At 41.6% G+C, this 12342-nt stretch overlaps 1 protein-coding gene across 2 annotated transcripts in view; it reads right to left on the bottom strand.

Moving 5' to 3' along the window:
* Positions 1–291: 291 nt before the first annotated feature.
* Positions 292–12342, bottom strand: part of LOC134540712 (ras-like protein family member 11B) — a 74325-nt gene continuing 62274 nt past the window's right edge. For both annotated transcript variants that reach the window (XM_063383596.1, XM_063383597.1), the window contains 3 exons: positions 7487–7566; positions 5057–5236; positions 292–3858 (listed from right to left, as the gene is read on the bottom strand). In XM_063383596.1, coding sequence (XP_063239666.1) covers positions 3502–3858; positions 5057–5236; positions 7487–7566 — 617 coding nt within the window. In that variant the 3' untranslated portion in view covers positions 292–3501. The remainder of the gene's footprint in view (positions 3859–5056; positions 5237–7486; positions 7567–12342) is intronic.

Here is a 12342-nt window from a genome sequence, read left to right as displayed (position 1 = left end):
ATGCTTCCACAAAATGAACTAGTTTTGAGGCGGAAATGGCACCTTTCAAACGTACACTCATTGTTCAAAGGAAGAAAACGACCTAAACAATCCACTGGTACAGATTTTGTACTTTGAAATTATATAATGCCATATATTTTTCTTGAATCTTCTCAATATGGACCAAATGGAAAAATATGTTCTTGATACCATTGCAAGATTAATTTACAGATAGTTCCAAGAAACTAAAAAAAATAATGGGATATATTTTTCCTTTAGAAACTAGGTTGATTAAATAATAACAAAAATTCATTTATAAAATAACATCATTTATTGTACAAATTTTACTAATCATAGTACAAATTTGTGGTACAAAAACAATGAATCACAGCCATATCACAATTTCAGCTTAGTAATACATTTTTCATGCTATCTTACATGTATATGAGTGTGGATATTAAATATTCAAGAATCAAAAATTATAACACACAATTTCGCACAATAAGCAGCATACTTCCAGTGGAGAATATGCATTGAAGTACAAAATTTTTAATTGTAAAAAGTATTTAACAATAAAAAAATTTTATCGATAAATTTATGTTTTTTTTTTTACAATTTTAATATAGTTTTTATTAGAGTCTGTGTAACTTGGATGGTAAATTTTTATTTAACATTGTGAAGAAATGTGTGAGCGACTTAATCTAGTACCAAAGTCTCAATCAATTATATTTAATAGTTTGCTTATAAACATCATCTGCAGAGTAACCCAAAAGTGACGTAAAGAAAAAAGGCACCGTTTATAAAAAATAACTTTTGACGCTTTTTTTAATATTACGTAACGTTCAGGAAAAGTCATTTTAAAAATATTGGTATTTACATATTAGGAAATTTAAAGCGAAACTTATATCATAAAAAATATAGCGAATGGAATAAATTTTTGGTGGGTTTAACGATTGATCAATGATGTAAAAAATAAATTTTATTTTAAGTAAATATTGGTAGTTACAGCGTGTTAAAATCTCTCATTACTGTCTACGATATAGTGCCACTCAACACAACGCAAGAAAATCACTTACGCTTGCTTATAAATATTTCCATTAAAAGTTAAATATACTGCTTGAATATACTAAGCGAAAATTTCATTGGCTTGTTTCTGCTGTGAGATAAATATCTAAAATTTATACATGTTAACATTATTTATTCAAATACATTAAAAATATAAAGAGACAATTCTGCTTAACACGAGTAAAGCCAGCAATGTGGTAAAAACGTATATTAACAATACATTCATTAGGTATATACAATATTTCATTCCCATATATCATCAGGAGATGTACTTTAAATAGACCCTTATCAAGTTAACACTCACATACAAATTAATACAATAATTATTTTGGTAATCATATTCTGTGGTTTAAAATGTAAGCGTTATTATTTTTTTCAATCCGATAAATATAAATTATTTTACTATGTCAACAGTTTCTCTCTTTTATGTACACAATTTAACAGATTTCCAAATAAAATAATTTAAACATCCAAAAACTTCATTTAGTATACAATTCGTTAGTTCTCACAAACAGATAATCAAAAACTTTTACAAAGTACTACACCACATACAAGAAATGCGCGCATGTCGCATTTGGAATGTCAAACCCAGAATCAATCTTTGCTCATAAGAGATTCAAGCAAGCAAACACACTTTCAATTTAACCTTATAGTACCATGCGTTATTCCCAACCTGCCAATTAAAATTCTTGCTAGCAATAATACTTTTCATAGAGATAATATCATGAAAAGTTTCAGTTAGAAATATATCTTAATAAGAACCTTTAACTTTAAAATTCTGTGTTTGTATGAAACGATCGCCATTAACACCACACATTTCGGAATGATTTGCCATGTGAACCTATTCGCCAGACGTTAACGTAACGAGAACTTGTCATTTAGCTTAAGAATTACTGTTTTCTCTGACGATCACTAAAGTACTCACCACAATGTTGGTAAAACTATGATAATCTTTGAATCACCTCATGCAAAACTGAGTGAGAATCCAAAAGTGGTCGGGAATAAAACATTTGGTGTCCGGTTTCTTTTTTCTACATTAAGAGTATTTATCTGAGTCACTATGGACCTTAAGGCACAACATTTCGTATTATTGTAAATCTATTATAAGAACCAGGCAGTTTTGATCATATTCCAGGAGAAGAAGAAAAAACCAACCTAATAACGGATTAATTTTGTCCCAAAATGAACAAAGATTGATTCCAAAACTCTAAAATCAAGATCCTTACAAAATAACACAAGCATGTAACATTCTGCGATTTATAAATTCCCGTGTTTCATTAGTAATGGTATGTGACCGATATGTACTTTCAATTACGCGTCTGTTTCGCACAGAGGGGGGGAAACACAAATACTCTAGGCCGGGCTGATAGTGTTGAGGAGAAAGGCAGACTCCAGTTACATGCTTGTGTGTGACGGGGGGATGGGGGAGCGAGAAAATTAGAGGTGTGATTCTCGCATAAAGTCGTATCTGCAACGGACACGACACTTGATGAAGTGATCGCTGCTTCTTCTTCTTCAACCGTGGAAGGAAAAATTGAAGAGCGATGACCCAGACCAAGAAAGACAACATCTCAATGGAGAATTCGCGCAGAGGCTTTCCATAGCCTTCTGAGGGGCAGGGATGTGCGAGCGAGAGAGAAAGAGCTCCAGATGGCCCGGAATCCCTGTAGTCTTCTGGCCTTATGGTGATTCAGGTCAAGGCCATCCTTCATAGGTTAGAGGCCAGTAGACCCAACAGGTTAGGAACCCATATAGGACTCTCTTCCTTTCTGCAAATACACGAGGGGACAGCAGGGTGGATCACGCTGGATGCCGTTGGAGTAGTTTTCGGATCTCATGGTGGTATCCTTCGCCGGTCAGAAGACAGGACACCAAAATGTTGGGAACCCATGTACGACTCCCTTCCTTTCTGGGAATTCACGAGGGGACAGCAGGGTGGATCATGCTGGATGCCGATGGATCTCATGGTGGTATGGGCACACTTATCCTTCACCAGTCAGAAGACAGGACACCAAAATGTTGGAAACCCATGTACGACTCCCTTCCTTTCTGGAAATTCACGAGGGGACAGCATGGTAGATCGCAATGGATGCCAATGGAGTAGTCTTCGGACTACAGGGCCATACGGCCACACCTGTCCTTCACAGGCCAGAGGGCAGGACGCCAACAGGTTAGGAACCCAACGGACGCCCCCCTTTTTTCTTGCTGGAAGTCTGCGAAGGAGCTGCGAGGGGGAAAATCGCGCTGGATGCCGACGGGAGAGGTCCTCGGACCTAAGGTCGAGCCCATCCATCGCGGGTGGAGAGGAGCAGGTCACTGCCGGCAGCGGCAGCCCGCGTACCTCGGCGCCAGGCAGTCGGCCAGGAGGCGGAACGGCCACCCGCCCGCCGACTGTGGCGGCGGATCTCATGGCATCGCCGACGTCCTGTCGGGAGAGGCGGGCGCCTCCTGCGCCAGTCACAGGGACGCCGTCGCCGCGAAGTTCTGGCGGCGTTTCAGCACGCGGCTGCGGTGCAGGTCGGACTTCTGGCACACGACCACCGTGCCGCCCGTCTTGTTGTTGTTCAGGTTGTTGGAGTTGGAGTTGGAGTTGTTGTTGTTGGAGTTGTTGTTGCCGCCGCCGATCAGCGTGCCCAGCATCTTGGACACGGAGAACTTGCGCGACTTGTGGTTGGCGGTGCCGTGCAGGCAGCGACACTCGCTCAGCAGCGACTCGAAGGCCTGGTAGAGGCCGGGGCTGTTCTCCGCCACCGACACCTCGTGGAACTGGCAGCCGTACTGCAAGGCCACCGTCTTGCCCTCGCTTTGCTCCACCTGAGACACCATCACACATACGTCATCAGCTAAACCATAATTCACCACTCAAATTAAGGGCAGAGATATCAACAGCAATACACCATTTTGGTTCCAACAGTTTTGGGTGATATTAACTTACTATTTTTTTAATTTTCAAAAAAATATATGTTAAAGAATAATATATTATTTAGTACAGTGCCTGCAGTTAATAGGGACAGGTTGGTTGGGTCGTATGGAATTTGTATCAATTGGGGAAACCATCGACATGGTCAACCATTGGCACATACACCTGTCAACGCGTTCATGATAGGCAGAACAAAAATGGAGATTCCGGTGCAGCCACTCGTCGAGACGCCGAGGAATGTCTCCAGAAGGAGCAAGAGAGCTTAAGAGAAGAAGAGAGGCAGAAAAAAGACAAGGAGCGACAAGAAAGGAGGCAGAGAGGAGAAGAGCAGCGGCGACGCGACCGGCAGTTGACGGAGCATGCATTAGCGTGGCGTCGGCAGCAGGAGGTTCGTCACTACAATACTGTCAAAAGCATTAAACTGAATTCCTACATATTATGGTGTGTTAATGTATTGTTAACGAACACAGAAAGGACTGCGATGCGCGCAAGGTTAGGAGCTGGCTGGCGGCCCCGCATGGCCACTGACGTCACGTGCCGTGTCACATGCCGTCCACTGACGTAAGGAATGCCACGCGTGCCTGGCCAGATTACAAGGGTCGTTGTTATACCCTCCCCCTCCCCCGCACAGCTTCCCGCGAATAAACATCGCCTTTCTAGAATTTTCGGGTGTCCGGTCGGCCCGGGATGATGCGACTCTTCACAGCCGCTCTCGTAGATTCGAGAAGGGCACCCCAGGTATTTAAGCAGCGCCGCCGGCCTCCGCGACAGTTCCGTCGCATGATGGGCTACTATGGCAGTTCCTAACTCCATGACATGATGGGCTTTTGTGACAGTTAACTCCATGATATGATGAGCTACTGTGAAAGTTACCTCCATGACATGATGGGCTACCATGGCAGTTGCTAACACTACGACATGATGGGCTACTGTGGTAGTTCCTAACTCCATGACATGACGGGCTACTGTGACAGTTAACTCCATGACATGACAGGCTACTGTGACAGTTAACTCCATGACATGACAGGCTACTGTGACAGTTAACTCCACGACATGACGGGATGCCGACCAGGCCATAAGGCCGACACTGACCTCTCTGAGGTGCTCGAGGTCGGCCTTGTTGGCGAGCAGGGTGACGGGCACCCCGTTGACGGGCCGCATCTTCTGGAAGTGGCGCAGCGCCTCGACGGCGTACTGGAAGGACAGCTTGTCGGTGATGGAGTACACCACCACGCAGGCGTCCGCCCACTGCACCTGCTCCAGCGGGAACTCCTGCGACACCAGAGCGCGACAACCGTCACGTCGCTGTTTCGACCATTCTTTGTGTGGCTGGGGCAGGTTAAGTCTCTGTGTGGCTGGGGAAGGTTCAGTCTTCGTGTGTCTGAGGAAGGGTCAGTCTTTGTGTGTTCTGGGACAGGTTCAGTCTTTGTGTGGCTGGGGAGGTTCATTATTTGTGTGGCTGGGGCAGGTTCATTCTTTGTGTGGCTGGGGCAGGTTCAGTCTTTGTGTGGCTGGTGCAGGTTTAGTCTTTGTGTGGCTGGAGCAGGTTCAGTCTTTGTGTGGCTGGGGCAGGTTCAGTCTTTGTGTGGCTGGGGCAGGTTCAGTCTTTGTGTGGCTGGGGCAGATACAGTCTTTGTGTGGCTGGGGAAGGTTCAGTCTTTTTGTGGCTGGTGCAGGTTCAGTCTTTGTGTGGCTGGAGCAGGTTCAGTCTTTGTGTGGCTGGGGCAGGTTCAGTCTTTGTGTGGCTGGGGCAGATACAGTCTTTGTGTGGCTGGGGAAGGTTCAGTCGTTTTGTGGCTGGGGCAGGTTCAGTCTTTGTGTGGCTGGGGCGGGTTCACTCTTTGTGTTGCTGGGGCGGGTTCAGTCTTTGTGTTGCTGGGGCGGGTTCAGTCTTTGTGTGGCTGGGGCATGTTCACTATTTGTGTGGCTGGGGCGGGTTCAGTCTTTGTGTGGCTGGGGCGGGTTCAGTCTTTGTGTGGCTGGGGCGGGTTCAGTCTTTGTGTGGCTGGGGCAGGTTCAGTCTCTGTGTGGCTGAGGCAGGTTCAGTCTGTGTCGCTGGGGCAGGTTTAGTCTTTGTTGAGTACATTTTGTGTTTTACCCCTTGTTTAATTTTGTAAACACCTAAAACAGAGTATCTTGATATTATTACTAGAGCTGCATAAATCATAAAAGAAAAAAATACCAATATTATAACAGGAGAAACTATTTTTAGCTGTTAGTCATTATTAATAACAACTCATTCAACTTATTATGCCATATGGTCGAACAGAGATAAATGTTTTTATATTAAATTATATAAAAATAATAGTTGAAACCAAGCTGGCATCTTTCAGTTACATTTCCTTAGAAGTAATAATTATTAGATTAACAAGAATATGTATTTTCAAAACGTTCAATCCAAGTTTTCTTAAAAAAAATAAAAAAAAATAAAAAAAAATTGAAAAAAAAATTAATTACATTATATAGTGTTGTCTAGAACGTTTATGTTCTTTGGGTATATCTGGAAACAGCATACTAAAACAAGGACATCGTGCATTCGAAGGAGAGAGTAAATGCCCATTTGATTCCACATGAAATCTAAGGGTAAGAGACGTTACAGGGTTTAACATCGCACGTTTGTACTCGGTGGTTTATGGGAGTGGTATCATAAATTATGTTTCTTCCTAATTTTCGTGATTTTAAACAAATTCTTAGCTTGACTATTGTTATTTATATGTAAAATGTTTTATAAATTTCATTAGTATATATTTAATGGTTTTTAGAATCTTAAAAGTCAAATTTTTATGTCTACCCTAGCATGAAATAATAGCATCTAATCGTGTTCCACGCGGTTTTGAATTAATCGTTTGTATGTAGCCTTTGACAAGTATTAATCAATGTTTTTTCTCTATATAATTCATAATTCAATAAAAAAATTATTATACTACAGACCTACAACCTTGAGTTTTTTTTAAGTAGCTATCGATTAAGTTTGAGACAAAATAAATTGCGAGCGAGTCTTTCAATAATCGCCAGAGATGTGTGACATCTAACCTCGGTAGCAAGCAAATTCTAGTGTTCCCAAGTCACAAATGCACTTTTAAAACGAAACTCTAACACGAAATTTAACGTAGAATTCTTTAAAATTATGCCGAGGACGATAAATAATGCGAAAATTGCCCTGTCAACTACATCTCTCGTCGCGAATCACACGTTGTTTCCGCACTCGCCGCTTGAGTTCGCTGCCGGGGCAGCAACGTCGACTACTGAAGTGTGATGAAACGGCTCCGATAAAAGCGGAAAAAAAACCTTGAAAAAAAATTAACCTCGGATTTTCGATGAGGAATTTTATTAAAATATTTTCCATCTTGTTAAAATTTTTTAAACAGTTAATACTACTAAGTTTACATTTGGTTTTTTGAATTTTGGTTCGCACCATCCGCCACAGATGGCAGCGCCGTAGGTTACACATTTCCGTTCCACTCACGGAATCCCTAGAGCTAGGATGTTACACATTTAAAAAAAGAAAAGAAATTTACTCACTGTCGTGTCTCCAGAGACGTCAACAATCTCCACCTCAAGGGGCGAGCTATTGACTGAGATGGTCTGACGGTACAGCAAGTCTGAAACAAAAGAAGAGACGCAATGGTCACCACCCAGCAAACAACATCGTCAACTTAACGAAACTTCTGGAAAACAAGGAAAAGTGCAGGGTATTCAGAACTAAAATAAATAAGAAATAAAATGTAACTTTGTTAGTGCAATTTTAATCAAAACATATCAAGCCCACCATTCTATATGGTCCACTCTAGCATCAAAAATCTACGTAAAAAAATATATTATCTACAATTTGAAAATCGCTCTGTAAACATGGAAATACGTAACTGTTAATTAATTATTTTAAATGAAATTTAATCCTGGTAAAACAAATGAAGTTGCTATTAAAAAATACATAAAAAAAAATTCTTCACGCAACGAAAAGCGCATGTGCTTTGGACCACATCCTGTCGAATGTTTTCCGTTGCGTGCTGAAACTCGACGAAAGAAAAAGAAAAAAAAAATTAACACTAATAAACTCTGAAGTATTATTAATTCAATTTATATCTTTATACCTATCCTGTTACCTCAACCCAAAATGTCGTATTTTTTAACACGTAATTTTACAAATAAAACAAAATATGTATTGACTCTGACAACTTAGTTTGTGAAACAATTAATGGCGCCAGACGCGGGTCCGCCATCTTCAGGAAATAAACGATAAAGTAAGCAACCCTGCGCATGCGCGGAATCCGGGAAGCGGAAGAACTCCGAAACGCGATCTCCTGAAGAAATAAGGGGCTGGTCGTGTCCTATCTAGCATTAGGAACACGGTTAAGTGTCCCGCCTAGTCAGGGCTGTATCTGTGCTGGCGAGGCGGTATGATAAGCGCGACGCTCGCTGGTGCTTCTAGCGCGGTTGTCTCCTCTGGACTGGCGCGCAGTCTTCTCGTCGTGCATCGAGCGGCAACCGTGACATCACACGGCGGAGAAATGAAGATAAAGGTGTAATGCAAGTCGCTTAAGTGCTTTCAAGAATCTGTACCGGTTGTTTAAAGCCTAAAAATTACTCTGAAAACATGCGTTTTAGCCATTTTAACTCTTCTGAAAATACAGTTTAAAAACTTAAACCGAGATCAAAAGAACTTTTCGGCCCTAGTCGAACTCTTAAATGCCTTTTCGTAAGCAGACCTCACTGGGATATCTCGAGTAGTTTAGAAATCGCGTTGTTTTTCTTGAATCTCTGCGCACTGTGTGTGTGCCCGGGTAGGCGGGACTCCTTAAGGCACAGGTGTGGCGCAATTGGACTCCCAAGCCCTTATTTTGACGTGATAACGTCTTATAAATCGATGAACGCCGGCTGCACTGACGAAAAAAGCATGACTCATTGTGACGTTCCGCCTGAGCCGAGCGTGCAAGAACCGGCCAACCACAGCGCGAGAAAAATCTCCTATAATATCAAACAGGTTAAGGTGGGCTTGTTAACTAATTGTTAGTGATTATTTTTAAACAAATTATTTAAATTAAGTTTGCAACAACTGTAAATAATATTTGAAAATAAAAAAAAAAGCAATTTTTCGCATCAAGGTTTTTTTATGACGTTATCACGTAAAATTATCGTCCGTAAACCGACTTTACAGACAACCCCCCTTATTATTCTTTTTTTGTTTGTTTTTCGGAACGCCGGACTCGGAGAAAGTAGGAGCAGGTGTTCCGTGCGCGCGCGAGGTCGGAGAAGCCCCCCTAGAGCGCGACCTTGGTCCGAAACGGAACGGAGCGACGCGAACAGGTGCGGCCCGTGCGTCGCTGGCGCGACCCGGGTCCGCCAGATGTCGCGAGGGCCACAGCTGACGGGAAAGCCTTCTTTTCACAGACGAGAGAGCCAAAACCCGAAGTTCATGCTTTTTTTCCCTATCTTTAAGAGGCCACTCCAGTGTTTCAGGGGCACTACGAAACCAGCGTTAACCTCATAAGATTCTATGCTATTTTCATTTTGCTTATAACTAATTAACTAACATAGATTTCGAAATGATGCTTGCTTGATATGTAAGACAACGATGCTCTTATCAAAGCCCCTTTCTTAAAAAACGTGCATAAATTATGGTTCAAACCTAGACAATACACTTATGCATATTAGTAAAGATTAGTATAAAATTTATTAATACAAAGTTACCGATCCATAGTCTCCACAGTGTTTACAGGGAGGCATTTAGTGTCGCCTCTGAGGTACTAAGTTGTGTTAGCCTGTTTCCTTTTTTAATCCCAGCCACTTCCAAGGTAAATAATTATTATAATTTTATTTTTATTATTTTATTTACTAAATAAGGCCATTGCAAGGTTAATCTAGAGAAGAGCTGCGGTTGGCTGGTAGGTGATACAAGGGTAATTAACTGATGGGCGGCGAAATACTGTTAATTAACTGGGAAGTGGGACTATGTTGATTAGCTGGAAGTAGGAACACTGTACGTGTACATGAACCAATAAGTGAAACAACCAACAAGTCAAGACTAGTTTGCAATCGAGCGCTCAAGAACTTGCAGTCCTAGAAATACGGCTCCGTGTGCAAACGAGTTAACAAAACCATTGCACTCGTACGCACGGTCATGTCATTGAGGACATGTCATTGAGGAAATGTCATTGAGGACATGTCACCAGGGCCGCAACTAGTCTCTCTGGCACCCGGAGCATGAATGGATTCATGCGCCCCCCCCCCTCTTTTTTTTTGCACATACCACACCAATAAAGCGGGGGGTCCGGGGGCCCTCCCACGGAAAAATGGTGCTATTTAAGCATTTTACCATACCTACATGTAACGGTTCCTGTGCTACTATAACTTCCATGCATGAACCCACTATGTCCATAAAGAAGTCCGTATAATCACTAGACTTGTTCATTAAATATGTTGAGACGTTATATTGTAAATTAGATTAGACATTCCTGGCGTGCCAGTTAAAACAAACTTTTTACCAGTTACCAGTTGTAGTAGGAAGTAATTACAATGGAAGCGATTTCGGCGCCCCTCACAGCTATGCGCCCGGGGCGTATGCCCCGCTTGCCCCCCTTCCCCACCCCCCTAGTAGCGGCCCTGCATGTCAGTTCCTGAAGCACTCGAATCGCGAAACAGCTCTTTACGACCGGTGGCTGCAGCAATCCTAGGCGAGGTCTGGACGCAATCTATTAGGCCTTCTTCGCGCAAGGCCTTCTCTAGTAAATAAGTCAAGGATAGCCCCCGCTGTTGCTAGCTCCAAGTAAGCCAGGGGCCGACCGCAGACTAGGAGAACGCTACGGCCGGGTTCATACGCATACGCATACGCATACGCAAGTACAGGATGTCCCACAAAGAATGCCCCAGTTTCAATTTTACATTATTTAAAAAAAAAACAACAAAAAAACAACGGGGTTGTCTGTAAAGTCGGTTTACGGACGATAATTTTACGTGATAACGTCACAAGGAAAACATTTATGAAAAATTGCATACTTTTTTAATTTTAAAATATCATCTACAGTTATTTGCAAATTTTAATTTAAATAATTTGTTTAAAATATAATCACGAACAATTAGTTATAGAAATAAACTGAAAATCAAATCAATGTCAATAATTTTGTTAATTTGAAATGACGAAATTGGACAAATAAATCAATTTTTTTTTTAAATTGCTGCTTTTAAAAAAGCCCGCCTCAACCTATTTGATATTATAGGAGATTTTCTCGCACGGTGGTTGGCCAATTCTTGCACGCTCGGCTCAGGCGGAACGTGACAATGAGTCATGTTTTTTCGTGCGTGCAGCCGGCGTTCATCGATTTATAAGACGTTATCACGTCAAAAAAACATCAAAAAAAACACACACACTCCATTCTAATTGTTTTGCGTCTTCGCGTTTCTTGCGTTATTACGTTACGAGCGCAGTTTACGAACCCGGCCTAGCAGCCATTGTCAGTAATTCGTTTGAAGTATAGGCCGTCAAAGGCGTCGGTGGTAAAATTACTCCGAGCTGACCTTGTGGGGGGGGGGGGGGGGGGGGGGGGAGCAAACGAATTAATTCAATTCATCACAAGCGTGCGTTCGACCTTGGCGCCTTAAGAACTGCACCGGAGGCGCTCGCTCTCCCGATATGCGCATGGTCATTTCGTGGTCGCGCCCGCTCGGCGCGTCAAGGAGGGAAGGGCAGCTTCCGAGGACAGACCTCGATTGGAGGCGCGAAGAGACGTCGCCATGCCAACTGGCGAGACCAGCAAAAAAAAAACAACCATATATATGCATATGTACTAGATAATTCCCGGCATGTGTTGCTATGTCTCTTTCAATTATTTTTCTAATTTTTTTTAACGTCGGTACACGTATAGCCTACAAAGCACCTCCCCTTTTCTCTCTCCCACCCTCTATATATATATATATATATATATATATATATATATATAACAAACATTTAATTTAAAATATTTTCATACCTGCCATATATATATATATATATATATATATATATATATATGGCAGGTATGAAAATATTTTGAATTAAATAATTGTTAATTGGGCATTTTTTTTTTTTTTTAAAAATTTGTGTGTTCGTCTTATGTTTTGTAAAATATAGAGATAGAGAAAGGGCAATAGGTATAGATATATTGAGAGATATAGCAAGGAGGTATAAAGATTTGAGAGATTTATATCTTATATATAAAATTCTCGTGTCACAGTTTTCGTTGCCATACTCCTCCGAAACGGCTTGACCGATTTTTATCAAATTTTGTATGCATATTCAGTAGGTCTGAGAATCGGCTACTATCTATTTTTCATACCCCTAAGTGATAAGGGTTGTCCACCCTAAACATTTATTTTTTAATTTTTGGACAAAAAATTTTTATTTA

Source organism: Bacillus rossius, chromosome 17, assembly GCF_032445375.1.
Source record: "Bacillus rossius redtenbacheri isolate Brsri chromosome 17, Brsri_v3, whole genome shotgun sequence".
NCBI lineage: Eukaryota > Metazoa > Arthropoda > Insecta > Phasmatodea > Bacillidae > Bacillus > Bacillus rossius.
This window is presented reverse-complemented; position numbering and strand designations above follow the sequence as displayed.